General features: G+C 41.4%; 1 protein-coding gene across 2 annotated transcripts in view; it reads right to left on the reverse strand.

Moving 5' to 3' along the window:
• Positions 1-23,121, reverse strand: part of rab14 (RAB14, member RAS oncogene family) — a 46,651-nt gene that overhangs the window by 20,105 nt on the left and 3,425 nt on the right. For both annotated transcript variants that reach the window (XM_033049092.1, XM_033049093.1), the window contains 2 exons: positions 8,774-8,832; positions 5,640-5,693 (listed from right to left, as the gene is read on the reverse strand). In XM_033049092.1, coding sequence (XP_032904983.1) covers positions 5,640-5,693; positions 8,774-8,825 — 106 coding nt within the window. In that variant the 5' untranslated portion in view covers positions 8,826-8,832. The remainder of the gene's footprint in view (positions 1-5,639; positions 5,694-8,773; positions 8,833-23,121) is intronic.

A 23,121-nucleotide genomic window follows, 5' to 3' on the forward strand; every position in this document is an offset into this window, starting at 1 on the left:
TTTTTTAAAAATGCTGCTTACAAACTGGGTATCTTCATTGCCACATACATCTAATCTGAATGTCCGGTAATGTGGCGTCTTGACACCTTTAAATATATTACCAAACATTTGTTGTATTTATGTCCTTTGGCCATCTCTTGTTAGTTAGTGTAATGTTTAACCTGTCAGATGGTTATAGTCAGTTTTAACAGCTATTATCATAAAATGCCTTTAGAAAATTTCTTGCAACCTGTATATTTTGTTGTGGATAAATTATGTGGGAAGCGGGAGTGTTTCTGTACCAATAGCAATAACGACCCATGCTATGGCTATGGCCATGTCATGATAATTTTCGGTCCTTCACAGAAAACATGCTTGCATCAATCTGTAGTGTGCATGGTTAAGCATATATGTTATCAAGGTCCAGGATTTATTGACACAGGTTGATCATACGCTGAATAATCCAACCACATTTTTGTTTGGAAGTAGAAAGAAATAATAAAAATTGCATTAATTGCAATGTGTACAAAGAGTTGAGATACCGTATTATAATTTTGCTGCAAGTCATTGTGCAAGTATCATGTCTTGATTGGTGAATATGTTAGTTTGTGACTTTATTTGAAGCAGAAATAATATGAATGCTTCATTGAGCATAATTCCGACTGGTAACTACGCACTTCGTCCGAGCACGCGTCATGCAAGCAATCTTAAATGACCACCTAAACTGTAATTTGGCAACCTAAAAAGCTGCCAAGGTTGCCCGGCTGGCAACAAGTAAAACAAGTTAAGCGAGAGCCCTGTACAAGCTTGTTACACCTGTATTTGGGTAGTTTTTCCCATCCTTCTCTGCAGATCCTCTCAAGCTCCGTCAGGTTGGATGGGGAGCGTCGATGCACAGCTATTTTCAGGTCCCTCCAGAGATGTTCGATCGGGTTCAAGTCTGGGCTCTGGCTGGGCCACTCAAGGACATTCACAGACTTGTCACGAAGCCACTCCTGCGTGTGCTTAGGGTCGTTGTCCTGTTGGAAGGTGAACATCCTACCCAGTCTGAGGTCCTGAACGCTCTGGAGCAGGTTTTCATCAAGGATCTCTCTGTACTTTGCTCCGTTCATCTTTCCCTCGATCCTGACTAGTCTCCCAGTTCCTACCAGTGAAAAACATCCCCACAGCATGATGCTGCCACCACCATGCTTCACCCTAGGTATTGTATTGACCAGGTGATAAACAGTGCCTGATTTCCTCCAGATGTGACGTTTGGCATTCAAGCCAAAGAATTCAACCTTGGTTTCATCAGACCAGAGAATATTGTTTCTCATGCTTTATGGCAAACTCCAAGCGGGCTGTCATGTGCCTTTTACTGAAGAGTGGCTTCCGTCTGACCACTCTACTATAAAGGCCTGATTAGTGGAGTGCTGCAGATATAGTTGTCCTTTTGGAAGGTTCTCCCAGCTCCACAGAGGAACTCTGTCAGAGTGACCATCGGGTTCTTGGTCACCTCCCTGACCAGGCCGTTCTCCCCCAATTGCTCAGTTTGGCCGGGCGGCCAGCTCTATGAAGATTCCTGGTGGTTTCAAAGTTCTTCCATTTAAGAATGACGGATACCACTGTGCTCTTCGGGACCTGCAATGCTGCAGAAATTGTTTTATACCCTTCCCCAGATCTGTCTTTCGACACAATCCTGTCTCAGAGGTCTACGGACAATTCCTTTGTCTTCATGGCTTGGTTTTTGCTCTGACATCCACCGTCAACTGTGGGACCTTATATAGACAGGTGTGTGCCTTTCCAAAACATGCCCAATCAATTTAATTTACCACTGGTGGACTCCAATCAAGTTGTAGAAACATCTCAAGGATAATCAATGGAAACAGGATGAACCCAAGCTCAATTTTGAGGGTCTGAATAGTTATGTAAATGTGATATTTCAGTTATTTCTGTTTAAATTACTTTGCTAAAAATTTCTAAACACCTGTTTTCACTTCTTCATTCTGGGGTATTGTATGTAGATTGATGATTTAAAAATAATTAAATCAATTTTAAAATAATGCTGTAACGTAACAAAATGTGGAAAAAGTGAAGGGGTGTGAATACTTTCTAAATGCACTGTATATGCCTCTTCCTTGGATTTAACCCTCGACTTCCCTCGTCAGCCACGGTTGAGCCGCCTTCCCAATTTTATTTTTTCGCCAGACAGGGATGAACAATATCTGGAGTAAATCTTTGCCATTGCATCTCCACTGTCAACCCTTTAAGTATAATTTGCTCGTCTATCCTAGTCAATTCCCATCTCATACCTTCAAAGTCTCCTTTATTCAAGTTCAGGACCCTAGTCTCTGAATTAACCGTGTCACTCTCCATCCCAATTCAGAATTCCACCAAATTATGGTGACTGTTGCCCAAGGGGTTTTGCACAACAATATCGCTAACTAATCCTTCCTCATTACACAATACCCAGTCTAGGATGGCCTAGAAAAAATTCAACCGCCTTTCCCTTATTACTTAGTTTCAACATGCAGCTTGAGGGGAAAGCAAATCATAACACACAATATCTTTCAGCTCTACTGCAATATTTTTTTAAACAATCTTGATTCTACTCATCTGCTGCTCAAAATGAAAATAAAGCCAATTCTCATCAAGTTTTAAATACAAGATCAGACACTTAAGGTTAATAAGCAATGCTTCCTTTAGAAATATCTTTCTTGTATTGGGTTGGAAGGTGAAGAAAAAGTCAGATCATTGGCACCCGCAGTAGATATAGAACAATTTAAATGTTTCCCCGGTTCTTAAGGAGGGAATGGGAAAATTATATGCTTCTGTTTAGTATTCATGCTATTATTAATTTAATTGCAAAAGTCAGATATTTCATAAGAATTTCTTCCATCCTCCCAAACTCGGTCCTTGGGAAGTGAGGCTCTATAAGGCGCTGGCAAGGGCGCGTTTGGAATATTGTGAGCAATTTTTGGCACGTAAGATGTGCTGGCTCTGGTGAGGGTCCAGAGGAGGTTTACAAGAATGATCCCAGGAATGAGTAAGTTAACCTATGATGAGTGTTTGTTGGCACTGGGCCTGTACTCACTGGAGTTTAGAAGAATGAGGGGGGACCTCATTGAAACATACAGAATAGTGAAAATCTTGGATAGAGTGGATGTGGGGAGGGTGTTTCCACTAGTGGGAAATCCGGAATTATAGACAATAGACAATAGGTGCAGGAGTAGGCCATTCGGCCCTTCGAGCTAGCACAGTCATTCAATGTGTCATGGCTGATCATCCCCAATCAGTACCCCGTTCCTGCCTTCTCCCCATATCCCCTGACCCCGCTATTTTTAAGAGCCCTATCTAGCTCTCTTGAAAGCATCCAGTGAACCTGCCTCCACCACCCTCTGAGGCAGAGAATTCCAGGCTCACCACTCTCTGTGAGAAAAAGTGTTTCCTTGTCTCCGTTCTAAATGGCTTACTCCTCATTCTTAAATTGTGGCCCCTGGTTCTGGACTCCCCCAACATCGGGAACATGTTTCCTGCCTCTAGCGTGTCCAAACCCTTAACAATCTTATATGTTTCAATGAGATCACCTCTCATCCTTCTAAACTCCAGAGTGTACAACCCCAGCTGCTCCATTCTCTCAGCAAATGACAGTCCCGCCATCCTGGGAATTAACCTTGTAAACCTATGCTACACTCCCTCAATTAATGTGCGTTCTTTTATGAAGGAGATGAAGAGAAATTTATTTGGTCAGAGGGTGGTGAATCTGTGGAATTTCTTGCCACAGAAGGCTGTGGAGGACAAGTCAGTGGACATTAAGGTAGAGATAGATACTTGATTAGAACAAGCGTCAGAGATTATGGAGAGAAGGCAGGTGAATGAGTTTGGAGGGGGATAGATCAGTCATGATTGAATGGCGGAGACGTGAAGGGCCACATGGCTTAATTCTACTCCTATCACTTATGACCTCCAGTTCCTTTCAAGTCTTCACTGATTTACATGAATTGTAAAGTTATGTCTCTGTTCACGAGTGCATTGTTAATTAGTTTGAACGTTGAACTCAACATCAGAGATGGCATTGATTCAGATCAGTATTAAGCATTTACTATCAACAATTAGTTGTCGACTACAATCAAATATGAAAATCTGTACAAACAGAAAGTTAGAGTAGTAAGAAGAATTTCAGAGAATTAGTACTATTGATCTAAGCACTCATTTCCTAATGTGTTTTAGCAGATGCCAGAAAAATTGAAGCATATTAGATTACAGTTGTAGTGAAACAATCCAAGCATTGGAACTATTAAACGCCTGCCGTGTGGACATAATGGGCTGGGTGTACCAGACAAGTAGACGAAGGAGTAATAGTACCCTGGCTTTAAATCTAATTAGGTCCCAAAACAAGGAGGAACATTTTTTCACCATTTGATTATACAAGATCAAGAATAAAAATTAACAAAAGCTTAACTTTAAAAATATTGATCTAAAATTTGGCACAAAGTAACTATCATATAGATTCTGTCTTGTAGCATTGACTGATATATTACAAAACTTTTTGTACAGGTGATGCCCATTTGACCAATGAGTGCCAAAAACAATGAGACTAACAATGAGCAATCAGTGCTGTGGCTTCACAGCTTCAGGGACTAGGGTTACTCCCGACCTTGGGTGCTGCATGAAGTTTGCACATATTTCATGTCACATGGTAGCCCTCCCCACATCCCAAGGTCATGTTAATATGCTCACCGGCCACTGAATTACTCCAGCCAGTGGCATAAGACCATGTAGGACTTGCTGAGCACGTGGACAGCTACGGGGGATGGGATTGATGGCATTGTTCTGCTGAAAGTCAGCATAGACTCAATGGCCTCCTTTGTGTCAGAATAAATCAGTTACATAGATTTACCATCAATGACATGAACTGAAAGGAGTTTTAGCCGCATCAAGTGCTGTGACCACTTGCAAGCCCGTTAACTAGACTTGGTCACATTTAACTTTCAATTGACAGTAATTATTAAACAAGATTATATGCGCAAATTCTGGACAAGCTGGAAGTCACCTGCAAATTAAGTTTAGTGCAAAGCCAAGTGAAGAAAATCTGATTTAGAACAGACATGAACTATTCTTCCAGAAGTTTTTCATATCATTTTTGAAACTGATAGATTTCCAATTCAGTAGAGATTCAGCAGTTCAATTACGAGGGATAAGTACGACAGGGTAGAAGAGCACACTCAACAAATGATGAGTACACAAGATCAAAACGTGCAGTTAAATGGTAGCATTAATAAAAAGTGCCTTCATTGCACAAGTTAAGCAAGCACACCTTTGTCTACATCATGCTGTTAGTCCGGGCATCGGCTTACACAGGTTTATTAGTTTTCTCTATTTGTTAAAATAGGAATTACTCCCTCTCCCCCCCCCCCCACCCCCCCCCCCCCCCCCCCACCCCCCCACCAACCAAAGTCATGTACATAAAGGAACTTGAAACAAAGCAGCCTTTTTATGTAAACTTCCCATTGATAGCTTCATGTTCCAAATGTGATGTGACAGTGTTACTTCCTTTCATTTTCAAGGCTCATTTCTGTACTTCAGTAGACAAGTTGGGACATAGAAGCACTGAACTGTGTTATAGTTCAGACTCAAATTCAGAATCTATAGTTCATTCATGCAAATAGATTTTTACTTACATTTCTTTTCTGTAAATTGATGAAGTAAGCACGACTTTCCTACACCCATGTCTCCTATTGTACAAAGAAACTTTCAGGTCAGTCATAAAAAAGATTAAATTCAACAAATAAAAATAGCATGTTTAACTACATCTGTTCACCTCCCTTCGTTTCATACCAAAATATATTTTCTGGTGATCCCATTTTCCCAATTTGTCTACTCATATATTGCTTCGAAAGAAATGTAGAACCTCTGGTGCTGCAAGACTATACCTGATGTCAGTAGAGAAGGTTTCACACAATGCATTTAAAGTCTAAGATAATACAAAATTTGGTGTTAAATTTCCACATAGGTTTTCAAAAAAGAATCCCGTGCCATTCCCAGCAATCTACCTCTGGCTAATACGCATTTCCTGTTTGCTATAGTATTATTTGGCCACACTGCCACATTATATTGATGTTTTTTATTTATCAGGGTGGATTTACATATTCCAAAGTAACATCAAACATTTATCCTTTTCAAAAGGCTCCCACGGGTGGGCATTTTAATTAGCAGAGGGTATGGGATCAAAAGTTTAAAAGATGCCACATAATGGGATCATCATCTAATTTTAAAGGATGTCCAAATACAGCTTTAGAAACTAGGAAAAAACAAAGCAGTTCGGAAGCCAATATAAAATTCAAGATGGTTATGGTGCTGTGAATTTATTTTAATTTTCTGCAAAATAAAGTACCAAAATTCAGATCCAGAATTTAATTGCTGGGATAATATAACTCAGTCTGAATAACAACATTTTAAATGAGTGTAACAACAAGGAACTACAGATGCAGGTTTATACCAAAGATGGACACATGGAGTAACTCAGCGGGTCAAGCAGCATCTCTGGAGAACACGGATGGGTGATGTTTCAGATTGGGGCCCTTTGTAAGGAAAGTGTTGCACTTAGCCAAACTTAGCAAGGTCGATTAAGTCCAAGTCACTCTCACATAACTGGCATCCTGAATCATAACTAGCAACCGATCCACAATGTTTCCTCCTACCTCAAGACTCCTGAAATGTCTTACTCGCCGAATAAATTTACATTTAAAATAATTTGAAACCTTGCATATTATCTTCTGATATTAATATGAAGTGCTTGAATTGGACATTATAGCTTAGATGTTTAAGAAGGAACTGCAGATGCTGGTAAATCGAAGGTAGACAAAAATGCTGGAGAAACTCAGCGGTGAGGCAGCATCTATGGAGCGAAGGAAATAGGCAACGTTTCATGCTGAAACCCTTCTTCAGCCTGAAACGTTTCCCATTTCCTTCGGCCCGAAACGTTGCCCATTTCCTTCGCTCCATAGATGCTGCCTCACCCGCTGAGTTTCTCCTGCATTATAGCTTAGATGTTAAGTATCATCATGGCATTTAGCAATTTTAATGTCCCACAGTATTATTTGTACATAAGCCAAAACCTACAAATTCAGCTAATCAATTATTCTTTGTACTGACATGATGAGCACAGCATTGAAGTACGGAAAAGTAAGATTCTTTAAAGAAACACTTGGATTACACGTTACTCTCTAGTAAAGGGTTAGGTTTGTTATTGTCTATATAGTCTATATCACACATACACACACACTTCAAACTGGATTGTGCAAAGGGGAAGATACAGAATGCAGAATTTAGTGCATCAGTTCCTTAGACAAAGTGCAATGTCCTCAAAGAGGTAGAGGTGAATCAAATAGTACCCGAGTTTATGGAAGGACCGTTCAGAAGCCTGACAACGCAAGGGATGGAGCTGTTTCAGTCTGGATGCCAAAACCAACTCTATATGGAACTGTACTGAAATAAGAGGTACATAATACTTGCATTGCCTCAATTTCAAAACTCAGAACCAGAAACCTTAGTTGCTGAAAAAGACTTTCCTTGTAAAATAATTATGCTGAGCCCTCTATGATTAGTTCAAGTGAAGAACAATACAATGGAAATCCTGAAGTCATTGTTAACCCAGGTGATGAACACAATTACATTAAAAAAAAAATGTATTCACACCAAATAATCATATTTTTGCACAATTTCTTCCAAAATCATTAACTTGGCTCAAACCGATTACATGGGATCTGTTACAGGCAATCATATTATAAATCAATGTGCTTGAAATTCAATCAAGTTTTAACATCGACTGTAAGTATACACATCACATACACAATACAATCCCAGAAAAGACAAATGGCAAATAACTAATAGGTCACCTAATAACTAATAAGTTAACTTGTTTTACGTGATTGTTGTAGAATGAAAAGGAGAGGGTGTGGCAGGGACACACAGATGTCCAGCCAGGAATAACGTAGGACACAAAGTTTGTGCAAGCAATTGTCATTGAATTGGGAGTTAAAAAGGGACATTATGCAGGGGCTAGAAGGAAAAAAGAACTACCCACTCCTCCAATTTATTAAAGGCATAATTATCACCAGCAATTTGTCCTGGAGCAGCCACTAGCAAAGCAATGGCCAAGAAGGCATATCAGCGTCTCTACCAGGCATGTGCAGTGAGTAATTACTCAGGGTAGGCACTTGGCAGTCAGTCAACCTTTAAAAATCGTTAAAAAAATAACTCGTAGAAAATCGTAAAACTGTGGATGCGCAGATCGGTTCTGTAGGCAGTCAGTCGACTTTGAAAAAATCTTTGAAAAACGCGCATGCGCAGATTGGTCTCCGCTCCTGCGCGCAGACCACGGTGCAAATGCAAAATTTCAGCTGCCATTATTGCCCGTTGTAAGTGAAGGCTTGAAGCAGCGTCCACGGCACGCGAGTTGAACATAGTTACGCGTATTGCGGATGAAAGGCACGGGAGAATTATGCCTACCTAAGATCGATTATTAAAATAATAATAATTTAATAATAAATACTGAATTTAGTAACTGAATTGGAAATCTTTACTATTTATATTTAATAATTACCTGCAAGAGAATATTTGGAGAGGAATTGAAAGTAGTACAGGAAATTTGAAAACTGCCAAATTTATTCCTAGTTCAGACCACTGATATGATTCTTTAAATATTCTCTGCTTGCTTTATGAACAGGTTAACCCATTTTTTCACATTAACTATGAAAATGCATTCGATCCCATATCTAGAAATTTAACAAAATTCAAAATAAACTGTACTCACCAATTATAATATATTTAAAGATGTAGGAATAGTTGTATGGAGCGGTGGCCATCCTGGCTCTACAAAGTAGAAGGAAAACAAATGATGAAACTTCAATAAAACAAAAATCCAGTTTGTTTATGACTACACCATTGCATTTACTAATGTACTCCAGTCATGCACATAATTGTATTTAGACTGATTCCATGATCAAAATCTGTATTATTCCTGCAGCGGCTAGTAGGCTACTTTGGGTCTCTTCCATCACTCCTCGTCTCAAACTTATGGTGAAATAAAGTTTGCAGTGAAAGCCAGATGCTGGAAATGCAGGTACACAAAATTGCTGGAGGAACTCAGCGGGTGCAGCAGCATCTATGGAGCGAAGGAAATAGGCGACGTTTCGGGACGAAACCCTTCTTCGACAGTCTGAAGAAGGGTTTCGGCCCGAAACGTCGCCTATTTCCTTCGCTCCATAGATGCTGCTGCACCCGCTGAGTTCCTCCAGCAATTTTGTGTACCTTCGATATTCCAGCATCTGCAGTCCCCTTTTGAACACTGCTGGAAATGCAGATCAGGCAGCATCTCACCACAGGGCGTGGACACTCAAATGTTAATTGTTTTCACAGATACTGCCTGACACGCTGATGGTTTACTGGATTTATGAAAGCTGGCATTCCTTGTTCCACCTTCCTCTTGTTTAAGATGGGGGGGGGGGGGGTGGAGGTGGTGGACCTTTCTGCTCAATGGCCCGTATAACTCAGAAACCCCGTTTTATGAAATGGAAGACAAAAATCTGATTTTTACCTTATACAAAATAAAGGATCAAAACATTGCCTGCTGGTTGACCTCTTCATCAAAATGTAATTGTTTTCATGAATAATAGTCACACGCAGAGGAAACACACTGATTTCAGAGTGGGAAACAGATGATCCGTTCCAGTTGATGCAGGAACAAGCTCCTCTAGTTCATACAGTCGTGGTTATATACTTCAGCTACCTCCACTGAAACTTTAAATTACAATTCCCCAATTACGAACTTTCATTTCTGTAATCATTTCCCCAGCATCACCCAATTATAGATTGATCACATTCAAGATACTAAGCAAGAATATTACACCATAACCTGTTAACCCAAATGCATATACACCAAGTAAGAATTAACATGAAGCTTTCAATAAAGCACCCAATTGCCTTCAATTTATGTTCTTCCAAAATGTCTACAGTTATTAAGTTTACAATATAAATGTTACACCAGCTTCCAACATTTTGTATGCAGAAGCAAAAGATGGCAGAAACCGAAACGCTTGGAACAAAAGCCAGAGTATTCTGGAATAAAGTTAGGAAGTTGTTGACAAACACTCCGCATTAAACTTCAAAATAACAGATCTGGGTGAACTACTATATCAAGATAAATGGAGCAAAGATCAAGTAAATGAAGCTTACGAAGTTCAGCCACAAATCTCTCAGGATCACACATGCTCTAAATGGGCTAATTCTCATGTCATTGCAACTGGTGCTTAGAAATACATTTTAATGAGGCCTAACCAATCTGCACTGTCTCCCACTCTTGCTTCAGGTGGCAACATGTTAACTTCTATCAAAAGGACCAGTCCTCCCCGCAGAAAATTGTGCCTCACACCACAAATAATGGCAGGAATTCTTATGCTCAAGTCCAAACAAATGCCTCAAAACTCATTGGCCGGCGGTTCATTCTACAGCAAGATAACGATCCCAAACATACTGCTAAAGCAACAAAGGAGTTTTTCAAAGCTACAAAATGGTCAATTCTTGAGTGGCCAAGTGAACCCAACTGATCATGCCTTTTATATGCCGAAGAGAAAACTGAAGGGCACTAGACCCCAAAAACAAGCATAGGTTATAGATGGCTGCAATACAGGTCTGGCAGAGCATCACCAGAGAAGACACCCAGAAACTGGTGATGTCCATGAATCACAAACTTCAAACAGTCATTGCATGCAAAGGATATGCAACAAAATACTAAACATGACTACTTTCATTTACATGACATTGCTGTGTCCCAAACATTATGGTGCCCTGAAATGGTGAGACTATGTATAAACTGCTGTCATTTCTACACGGTGAAACAAAAAATTATTAAAATCTGACAATGTGCATTTTATCTACATGTGATTTTTTTCTATTAATGTGGCAAATAAATAAATGATGGGTCTTTGTCCTAAACATTATGGAGGGCAGTATGTACAACAAATTAAACAGAATTTGAATGGAGATTTTGCAATACTGATCTGCTTGCAACTTTCCACCAGCCCAGAATACTGTCAATTACTTGCCTTGTATCAAGCAAGCCATTTCTCAACAACATATTAAATACTGCAATTCCCATCTCGAACACCAGCTCTTCCAAAGATGGACAAGGTCAGCAATACCATCACCATTCCACCCTTGTGATTGTACTGAAGCCACACATGTCAATGTACATTTCCTTTGTCACCAATACAATATCTAACATTTCTTGCCACCAATGGGAAAGGTAGAAGGTTCTTCCAAACAACATTTTTCTTGATCCCTCAATAATAGACATTTATCTCTACACTCCTATTGCAAAGAACTTTTACATCTAAACAGCCTTTTTTCACCATTCTTCCTCAATACTGGCAGTATAAGACTGATCATTCTTGAAACCAAAACTCCTTATTAGCCCCACTTTCCTTGGTTCAGTGTCCTTTTCCCTTACATTAACATTTCTAACATTAACATGCACTAATAGAGGTGGGAATTATAGCAATGCGTACTCTCTTACAAAATAAGTAAATCAAATGAAGGCATTTGAGCAACTTCAAGAACACGGAGCAGGAAGCGATCAATCACACAAACATAACGTGCACTGATGCTGAGGCATTTCTAATGTCCCTTTCTTATGCCACATCCTCAAACATTGGATTAATAAAAAACCTGAAGACAACCTTGACCTTCAAAACAGCTTCAACAGTTGGAGGTGAAACAAAAAAAGAAAATCACACCTTGTCCGAGTAGTTATATGCAAGCATAGCATGCATGTTAGGAACTGCAATTCTGCATTTATGATCCAGGGCTCCCACTTAATATTTTTTCGCTGTTGCCAACATAGGCAGCTTTTTAGCTTGCCGAATGACAGTTTAGGTGGTCATTTAAGACGGCTTGCATGATGCGTGCGATAATGTGCTCGGACGAAGTGCGTAGTTAACGGTACGAGTTCATTCCAAGTTCTCCCGAGTTTGCCCCGATTCGAACTCAGAGATTTACGGTAATGGCCACTCGTCGGTACTCGGGACTCTCGTGGACATTTTTCAACACGTTGAAAAATCTTCAAGTCTTCCCGTGCTTCCCTGCCGTTAGCGAGTCTTCCCGAGTACCTGCCGTTAGCAGTACGAGCCGCTAAGAGACGTCCCCGAGCTCCGATGTACCCGCTACGCTCATTCTCCATGCTTACCACGAGTTAGAATTTTTTTTTAAACTTAGGAGAGCTCTTGGAATGAACTCGTACCGTGGGACAGGGCAATTACCAGTCGGAATTATGCTCAATGAAGCATTCACATATTATTTCTGCTTCAAATAAAGTCACAAACTAAACATATTCCCTAATCAAGACATGATATATATCACAATGATATGCAGCAAAATTATAATACAGTATCTCAACTCTTTTTACATGTTGCAATGAATGCAATTGCTATTATTTCTATCCGCTTCCAAACAAAAATGTGGTTGGATTATTCAGCGTATGATCAACCTGTGTCAATAAATCTTGGACCATGGTAACATATATGCTTAACCATGCACACTACAGATTGATTCAAGCATATTTTCTGTGAAAGACCGACAAATTATCATGACATGACCATAGCATGGGTCTTTTCCTCTTCCTGTTTTCTCGAAACTTCACCAAAACGGTACACGATAGCTCTACAATTTTAGGCCCACCTTATTCACCATTGTCCTGCGATGTGAACTGCCAAGTTTCATTCAGATTTATGTCATATTTTACAAGTTATTGACATTTGAAACTTAAATTAAAATTAAAAAAAAAAAAAAAATCACTTTTCCACTTGCCCTGCCCTGCCCATCACCCGCGTTCGATGTCACACTGGGAACCCAACGCGTCACAACGGTAAGATGGCTGCCGGATCCGTGCGTGCGCAGTAGGCGCGGTATCCACGCATGCGGATTTTAAAATAACCGAAAGTCTCCCCGCGAGTGCACAGTGGGGGAAGGAAAGTTCGAGAAGGGATGAGAGAGTAAGGTCAGGGCCAATTGTGAGCGGTGTGAGAGGAGAGGTGAATACCAAAGTCAAAGTGTTGTATATGAATGCACGAAATATAAGAAATAAAGTGGATGAGCTTGAGGCTCAGTTAGAAATTGGCAAGTATGACGTTGTGGGAATTACAGAGACATGGCTGCAAGAGGGCCAGGGCTGGGAACTGAATATTCAAGGGTATACCTCCTATCGAAAAGACAGACAGGTGGGCAGAGGGGGTGGGGTAGCTCTGTTGGTAAGGAATGAAATTCAGTCCCTTGCAAGGGGTGACATTGAAACAGGATATGTGGAGTCATCATGGATAGTAGTCGAGTATAGGAGCAAAGAGGTCCTTCTGCAGTTGTACAGGGCCCTAGTGAGACCACTCCTGGAGTATTGTGTGCAGTTTTGGTCCCCTAATTTGAGGAAGGACATTCTTGCTTTTGAAGGAGTGCAGCGTAGGTTTACAAGGTTAATTCCCGGGATGGTGGAACTGTCATATGCTGAGAGAATGGAGCGGCTGGGCTTGTATACTCTGGAATTTAGACGGATGAGAGGAGATCTTATTGAATCATATAAGATTAAGGGTTTGGAGACACTAGAGGCAGGAAACATGTTCCCGATGTTGGGGGAGTCCAGAACCAGTGGCTACAGTTTAAAATTAAGGGGTAAGCCATTTAGAACAGAGATGTGGAAACAATTTTTCCACAGAGTGTTGTGAGGCTGTGGAATATTCCGTCTCGGAGGGCGGTGGAGGCTGGTTCTCTGGAAACTTTCAAGAGAGAGCTAGATAGGGCTCTAAAAGATAGCGGAGCCAGGGGATATGGGGAGAAGGCAGGAATGAGGTACTGATTGGGGGTGATCAGCCATGATCACATTGAATGGCGGTGCTGGCTCGAAGGGCAGAATGGTCTACTGCTGCACTTTTTGTCTATTTAATCCGCGGGTGTGTGATTTGAAATTACCGCGGCGCTGAGGCTAGGTCTGGGGGTGGCGGCGCTGCTCATCTACGCCCGCGGGCAGGGAGAGGTGAGGGATCCATGGCAAGGACTTGGCCGCAGCCTCGGCCTCTCCCTCCCGGCTCCAGACCTCTCGGCCCAACCCCCCCCCCCCCCCCAGGGAGAGGAGGGCAGTGGAGGAGGTGAGAAGGGAGAGTGGAAAGAAGAGGGAGGGTGCAGAGGAGGGAGTACCTGGAGATGAAGGGGAATGGAGGATAAGGGTAGGGAGAGGGATGGCGAGGTATGGAGGAGGGGAGGAGGAAGAGAGAGGAGGGGAGGGAGGGGGTGAGCAGTGGAAGCAAAGGAGGGTTGGTGGAGGGTGGGGAGAGGGAGGATAATGGAGATGGGGAATAGGGGACTAAAGAGGGAGAGTACGATGCGTTCACATTGATCTTATATTTTACAAGTTATTGCCATTTTTAAACTTTTAAAAAGTCACAGTCGTGCTCTCACATGCCGGCTGTGCCTACACAGTTGGGCGAGGGTGGCATTGACTCGCGTCACAACAGGGATCTCTGGCATCACAACGAGAACCTGTCAGCCGTGCCTGCGCAGTTGGGGGCTATTAGCGAGTGGTGGAATATTGCGTTGCTGGAAATGGGCCCAATGGGTCTGCTCTTGTAAATGTTAAAATTATATTATTCAACACTCATTTCAAATTTGTAAATACGTAGTACGTGAATGCACTGGAGAGTGTAAAGATTCACCAGGATGTTTCCCTAATTGGAGGACTTCAGTTAAGGGGAGAGATTCAGTAGGCTAGGTCTGTTTTTCCTGGGGTGAAAGGCTGAAGGGTGACGATAAAAGTTTGAGAGGTATGGATATGGTGGATAGTCAAAATAAGTATTCCCACAGCATGGTATCAATACGGGTTTATAGAAACATAGAAATTAGGTGCAGGAGTAGGCCATTCGGCCCTTCGAGCCTGCACCGCCATTCAATATGATCATGGCTGATCATCCAACTCAGTATCCCGTACCTGCCTTCTCTCCATACCCTCTGATCCCCTTAGCCACGAGGGCCACATCTAACTCCCTCTTAAATATAGCCAATGAACTGGCCTCGACTACCCTCTGTGGCAGAGAGTTCCAGAGATTCACCACTCTGTGTGAAAAAAGTTCTTCTCATCTCGGTTTTAAAGGATTTCCCCCTTATCCTTAAGCTGTGACCCCTTGTCCTGGACTTCCCCAACATCGGGAGCAATCTTCCTGCATCTAGCCTGTCCAACCCCTTAAGAATTTTATAAGTTTCTATAAGATCCCCTCTCAATCTCCTAAATTCTAGAGAGTATAAACCAAGTCTATCCAGTCTTTCTTCATAAGACAGTCCTGACATCCCAGGAATCAGTCTGGTGAACCTTCTCTGCACTCCCTCTATGGCAATAATGTCCTTCCTCAGATTTGGAGACCAAAACTGTACGCAATACTCCAGGTGTGGTCTCACCAAGTACAACTGCAGTAGAACCTCCTTGCTCCTATACTCAAATCCTTTTGCTATGAAAGCTAACATACCATTCGCTTTCTTCACTGCCTGCTGCACCTGCATGCCTACTTTCAATGACTGGTGTACCATGACACCCAGGTCTCGCTGCATCTCCCCTTTTCCTAGTCGGCCACCATTTAGATAATAGTCTGCTTTCCTGTTTTTGCCACCAAAATGGATAACCTCACATTTATCCACATTATACTGCATCTGCCAAACATTTGCCCACTCACCCAGCCTATCCAAGTCACCTTGCAGTCTCCTAGCATCCTCCTCACAGTTAACACTGCCCCCCAGCTTAGTGTCATCCGCAAACTTGGAGATATTGCCTTCAATTCCCTCATCCAGATCATTAATATATATTGTAAATAGCTGGGGTCCCAGCACTGAGCCTTGCGGTACCCCACTAGTCACTGCCTGCCATTGTGAAAAGGACCCGTTTACTCCTACTCTTTGCTTCCTGTTTGCCAGCCAGTTCTCTATCCACATTAATACTGAACCCCCAATGCCGTGTGCTTTAAGTTTGTATACTAATCTCTTATGTGGGACCTTGTCGAAAGCCTTCTGGAAGTCCAGATACAAAACATCCACTGGTTCTCCCCTATCCACGCTACTAGTTACATCCTCGAAAAATTCTATAAGATTCGTCAGACATGATTTACCTTTTGTAAATCCATGCTGACTTTGTCCAATGATTTCACCACTTTCCAAATGTGCTGCTATCCCATCTTTAATAACGGACTCTAGCAGTTTCCCCACTACCGATGTTAGACTAACTGGTCTGTAATTCCCCGTTTTCTCTCTCCCTCCCTTCTTAAAAAGTGGGGTTACGTTTGCGACCCGCCAATCCTCAGGAACTACTCCAGAATCTAAAGAGTTTTGAAAGATTATTACTAATGCATCCACTATTTCTGGAGCTACTTCCTTCAGTACTCTGGGATGCAGCCTATCTGGCCCTGGGGATTTATCGGCCTTTAATCCATTCAATTTACCCAACACCACTTCCCCGGCTAACCTGGATTTCACTCAATTCCTCCAACTCCTTTGACCCGCGGTCCCCTGCTATTTTCGGCAGATTATTTATGTCTTCCTTAGTGAAGACGGAACCAAAGTAATTATTCAATTGGTCCGCCATATCCTTGTTCCCCATGATCAACTCACCTGTTTCTGACTGCAAGGGACCTACATTTGTTTTAACTAATCTCTTTCTTTTCACATATAGGTTAGAAGGGAGGAGTTTAGAAGGGGATCCAAAGGGAATGTTTAAACTGAGTGTTTGAGATCTAGATCTCAATGCCAGGGGCAGTGGTGGAATCAAATACAGCACTGCTTGAGACAGACATAAAATAGGCAAGACAAGAAACAGCAGATGCTGGAACTCTGGGGGGAAAAAAAACAAATTACTAGAGGAAGTCAATGGGCCAGACACCATCTGTCAAGGGAACGGACAGGCAATGTATTGGTATGTATGTGAGCAAACAGGATCAATATAGATAGACAAAAGGGTCGGCATGGAAGTAGTGGCCAAAGAGCCCATTTTCGTGCTGCAAACTATGACTCTGGTCAATTAGCATCCCCAATTTCAAGGTCATTTCCAATTAACCTGCACGAACTTCAAGTTAACTGGGATATCTGCGGGATTGATGTTTTAATATCTCCACCACACCAATAAAAACCGTATAATATATTTCAGTGGCCATTCTAAAATTTTACGGTAAATCAAACCATTAAAAATGTAGAAAACGCCAGAAACACACAGGTGAAGCAGCATTTGTGGAAAGAAAAACTAGTTCATGTTTTAGGTCAAAGATCCTTCAGAATAGAAACAAAGATAAATTAATGAGTTACGAGTTGCACAGGTGGGGAAATGATGGAAAGAGCAAGCCCAGGATTGTCACTTTAATTCTCCATCCCACTCTGCTCCAGTTGTAGCCTCTCCAGTTGTTATAACAAGACAAGCTCAAGCACATCGTATCTGTCAAGGCATACTGCATCTTCCTGACTCAGTACCAAATTCTACAACTTGAGCTTCCTTTGTCTATCTGAGAACTGACCATTTCACGGTAAGCCATCAAAAAATATGGCTCTTCTCTTCATTGGTACACTCTGACCCTTTGGGTATGTCACACACCCAATTAGCAGATCATACATTATCCCATTTAATCAATTTGACAAAACAATTTCCAAAGCAACCCTGACCTCATCTCATCACATTTAATCCCTTTCCCCAATTCAACCCTACCCCATCTCCTCTGCGACATAAAACATATTTTGCCTTACTTCCCCAGTTCCGATGCAGGGTCTTTGAACTGAACCAATAACTTAATCTTCACAAATGCTGCTGACTTGCTGGGGGAGAGCATTAGTTTTTACTTCAGATTTCCAGAAAGTTTCTTACTTTAAAAAAAGATACTTTAAATGCCATCACAATATTGTATGCCTGCCAATTCAATCCAACAATTGAACAGGAATAAGCAAATAGACCACCTTGCTGCAATTATCAACTGGTGATGACAAATATTGTCAACATCTATCAAGTTTACTATTTTCTTCTGTCAGCAACATTCCCTTTAAGGATCAAAATTAATGTAGCTACTGATTACAGCAATTCGATAAGTAACTAGTTATACTGGGACAATACTTCAACTTTGATCATCGGCATTGAATCAGTGTTGCCTCTTGTGCCTTCCTGTAGCAGGTATTCATGGTACTCAATCCAATTTGCTATTGCATTCCTTGGTTACTAAAACTGGAGCTCCCTATTATGCAAGGCATATAGTTTTAATTCAAGGTACATCAATTCAGCATGAAGTAACTGGCAAATATGATACCAATTCAAATTAAAAACAGCCAAATTACAAACACATACAAATATTTTTTTAAATTGCAAATAAAGATACATGAAATTAGTTTACAAATGCTGAATAGTTTGGCACAATGGTTTAATGTACTATTTATAGCTCATTGTGCTTGTCTTTCAAAAAAGTTAAAAAACTATGACATTTCATATATTGCCTAAAGTAATCTCAGTGATTTTACTCTGTTCCACCAGAGAAGGCTGCAAACTGCACTGCTTGCTGAATTACTGAAAAATGTGGGGATTTGATTTAAATTGTCCATTCAGAAAATAATTTAAATACATTACACTATTCCTCAGAACTATCACTGCCAATACCAAAAGGAGAAAGCTGGTAAAGGGTGCATGGAAAGTACATTTTCATACAACAGCCATAAATGCCAGTGAAAATATTTGTGCCATTAAATGGAATAAAATACTTCAAAGCAGGAAACCTTGACTTTGCATGTACAGTTTTGTCTCATTATAAAATATGGCAATTTAAATAAAACAATATTCAAAAGGCCTTTGATAAGGTGCCACACGTGAGGCTGCTAAACATATTGTTATGGTTCCATGGTATTAGAGGCAAGGTACTAACGTGGATAGAAGATTAGTTGACTGGCAGAAGGCCTTTTCTGGTCGGCTGCGGCGTTCCGCAGGGGTCATGTTGGGTCCGCTATTCTCACAATATATATTAACGAACTGAACGAGGGAATTGATGGCTTTATGGCCAGGTTTGTGGACAATATGAAGATAGGTGGAGGGGTAGATAGCGTAGAGGAAGCAGGGAGGCTGCATATGGACAAGTTGGGAGAGCGGGCAAAGTGGTGCCAAGTGGAATACAGCGTAGCAAACATACAGTCATGCACTTTGGTAGAAGGAATAAAGGCGTAGACAACTTTCCAAAAGGGGAGAGGAATTGGCGGTGCAAAGGGACATGGGAGTACTAGTGCAGGATTCTCAAAAGGTTAATTTGCTGGTTGAGTCGGCGGTGATGAAGGCAAATGTAATGTTCATATTCATTTAGAAGGGACTAGAATATACTGCACCCTCCATAATGTTTGGGACAAAGACCCATCATTTATTTCTTTGCCTCTGTACTCCACAAAAAATTTAACACAAACATCCACCACAGCATTCATCACTGTGGTGGAAGGTACAAAAATTGGCCAGTCCTCCTCCACTTTCCCCCGTGGTCGGGACCTCAACCCTCCGCAGCCGTCGCTGCGGGCTTCCAGATGTGCAGACAAGGTAAAAAGTCCAGGTAAGTCCTGAATCGGTGCCTCCCCACCAGAGCCCGCGACTTCAGGCTGGTGTAGGCCGCCGGCGGTCGCAGATTTAAAGTTCCCGCCGCGTCGCAGCCAGAAGCACCGTAGACTACAGGGCCGGCGGTCTGGAGCTCCTCTTCAGGGATCCCTGACGAGGGACCCCGCTCCTGATGGCAAGTAAGTCCCCGCCGCGCCCGCGGGCCAGTAGTTGGAGCTCTTCTTCCCCCGGGTCCCCCACGAGGGATCCCGAGCTGCAGACGCAGCGCCAGCTGAAGCTCTGCAGACCTCCGGCCGCTGAAGCCCCGGGCGGGTCTCCGGGAAAGACCGCCCGATCCTCGTTGTTAGGCCACGGGGGAGGCAACATGGAAAAAGTCGCCTCTTCGTGGAGGAGGCGACCGAAGCGGTTTTCCCCTCACCCCCCCCCCACTCCACCCCCACACAAGACACACAAAGAAACATTAAAAACATACTTTAAAACACACTAAAAAAAATTTAAAGTTGATTTTAATAAAGGCCATTTTTATACATTTTAGTTTCACTATGTAGAAATGACAGCTGTGTTTATACATAGTCTCCCCATTTCAGGACACAATAATGTTTGGGACACATGGCTAAACAGGTGTTTATAATTGCTCAGACACACATAATTGCCTCCTTAATGCAGGTATGAGAGATCTTAGCACCTAGTCTTTCCTCCAGCCTTTCCATCACCTTTGGAAACTTTTATTGCTGTTTATCAATAGGAGGACCAAAGTTGTGCCAATGAAAGTCAAAGAGCCATTATGAGACTGAGAAACAAAAATAAAACTGGTAGAGACATCAGCCAAACCTTAGGCTTACCAAAATCAATTGTTTGGAACATCATTAAGAAGAAAGAGAACACTGGGACTGGCAGACCATGGAAGACCTCCACAGCTGATGACAGAAGAATCTTTATAATAAAGAAAAAACCCCAAACACCTGTCTGACAGATCAGAAACACTTGTCAGAAGTCAGGTGTGGATTTGTCAATGGCCATTGTCCGCAGAAGACTTCATGAACCTACGACACTGCAAGATGCAAACCATTGGTTAGCTGCAAAAATAGGATGGCCAGGTTACAGTTTGCCAAGAAATACTTAAAAGAGCAACCACAGTTCTGGAAAAAAGGTCTTGTGGACAGATTAGACGAAGATTAATTTATATCAGAGCGATGGCAAGAGCAAAGTATGGAGGAGAGAAGAAACCAAAGCATACCACCTCATCTCTGAAATACGGTAGTGGGGCGTTATGGCCTGGGCATGTATGGCTGCTGAAGGTACTGGCTCACTTATCTTCATTGATAATACCACTGTTGATGGTAGTAGCATAATGAATTCTGATGTGTATAGACACATTCTATCTGCTCGTTCAAACAAATGCTTCAAAACTCATTAGGTGGCGGTTCATCCTACAGCAAGACAATGATCCCAAACATACTGCTAAAGCAACAAAGGAGTTTTTTAAAGCTAAAAAATGGTCAATTCTTGAGTGGCCATGAATCGCAGACTTCAAGCAATCATTGCATGCAAAGGATATGCAACAAAATACTAAACATGACTACTTTCATCTACATGACATTGCTGTGTCCCAAACATTATGGTGCCTTGAAATGGGGGAACTATGTATAAACACAGCTGTAATTTCTACATGGTGAAACCAAAATGTGTAAGAATGGCCTTTATTAAATCTGACAATGTGCACTTTAACCTCATGTGATTTTTCCTATTACAAATCTCAAATTGTGGAGTACAGAGACAAATAAATGATGGGTCTTTGTCCCAAACATTATAGAGGGCACTGTGAAAGCAAGTTTGTAATACTGAGGTTTTATCAGGCGCTGATGGGGCCACATTTAAGAGCAGTTTTGGGCCCCTTATCCGAGGAGGGATGTACTGGCTTTGGAGAGGGCCCAAAGAAGGATTACAAGAATTACCTCAGAGATGATTGGATTAATGTATGAGAAGTTTAGAAAGATAAGGGGGGGGAGAAGAGGGGAATCTCATTGAAACCTACTGGATTATGAAAGGCCTATAGAGTAGATGCGGAAAGAACATTTCCAGTAATGGTAGAGTCGAGAACCAAAAGGCACTTCAGAAAAAAAGGACATTTCTTCAAAATGTAGGTGAGGAGGAATTTATTTAGCCAGAGGGTGGCGAATCTGTAGATTTCATTGCCAAAAATACTGTAGAGACCAACACATTGGTTAGGAAGAGAGTTATAGGTTACGGAGAGATGGCCTGAAAATGGGGTTGAGGAGGAAAAATAGATCAGCCATGATTGAATGGCGGAGTAGACTTGATGGACTGAATGGCTTAATTGTGCTCTTGTGGCTCATTAACACAGATGAAGCAGTAAAGTACAATTGATATGCAAAAAAAACACTACTACACATGGAGAAATTGAAGCAAAAATAACATTTTAAAATACAAAAAGTACAAATTTAACAAAAATATAGTCTGCTCTTTTAAGTCAACCAGTCAAACTATACTTACTTATGGCCTATCTCATTTGAAATTTCGAAAATTTCAGGGGGGAGAAAAGGGGAAAAAATCACAATTTAGTAATTATTTAAAATTGAACATCACCATAGATTAAAAAATTTATGTAAATTTCCAAATATATTCATGTATCTACAAAATAATTTGTGGGTCTTCAAAAACACACCTTTCCTATTTTGCAAGATCAGCTACAGCTCATGCTGAAATGAATGGAGTTATAAAAATAGGACATTAAAATTTGAACATATTTCCTTTAGCTGCCTTTATGGCCTTGCAGTTCAACTGGCAATATGTTTCCGCAATGGTGTCAACTGGCTGTTACAATTGACAGTGAAGCCACTTCAGCTCCTTCCTTGTGGCTGCTGCAGGGGTACTGAATACCACCTTAAAGGGCCTGTCCCACACCGATTTTTTCGGCGACTGCCGGCATCATTGACTGACGTACGACGCACGGTGTTTTTTCAAGTGTCACAACATTTTTTTTGTCGCTGCTAGATTTTGAAATGTTCAAAATCTTTATGAGACACTGATATAACGCCAGCATTCACCGAAAAAGGAAAAAAAAAGAAGAAAAACGGCAAGTGGGACAGGCCCTTTATAATGTTGCATTACAAACCCATTTGCTTCCCTTAATGCTGCATCTATTAATGTAGAGGCCACAAGGAAGTAGATTTTTGTACAATATTGGAGTTTATCCCTCTTAACGTCTGGAAAACCGAGGCATATTCAGTTCTGCAGGTCAGTAGCAACACCTGAACACCATTTTGTATAGACAATAATCGGAGCCAGCTCAAAATTGTGAAGGTAAAGGCAGGTTTCATATATTCAAAGGAAACCAAAATGGCAATTGATATTTAAATAGCCTGTACTGAATATTAAACATTTAAATTTCACGAAAGTTTCCTTTCTGGAAGTATTTCTCAATAAAACAGCCAAAATCTAAATTTCGCAGACAAGAGAAAATCACTAAGCTTGCAAATCGGAGTAAAAGTTACTTGCTGTGTTTACTG

This window comes from Amblyraja radiata, chromosome 32 (genome assembly GCF_010909765.2).
Source record: "Amblyraja radiata isolate CabotCenter1 chromosome 32, sAmbRad1.1.pri, whole genome shotgun sequence".
NCBI classification, from domain to species: Eukaryota; Metazoa; Chordata; class Chondrichthyes; order Rajiformes; family Rajidae; genus Amblyraja; species Amblyraja radiata.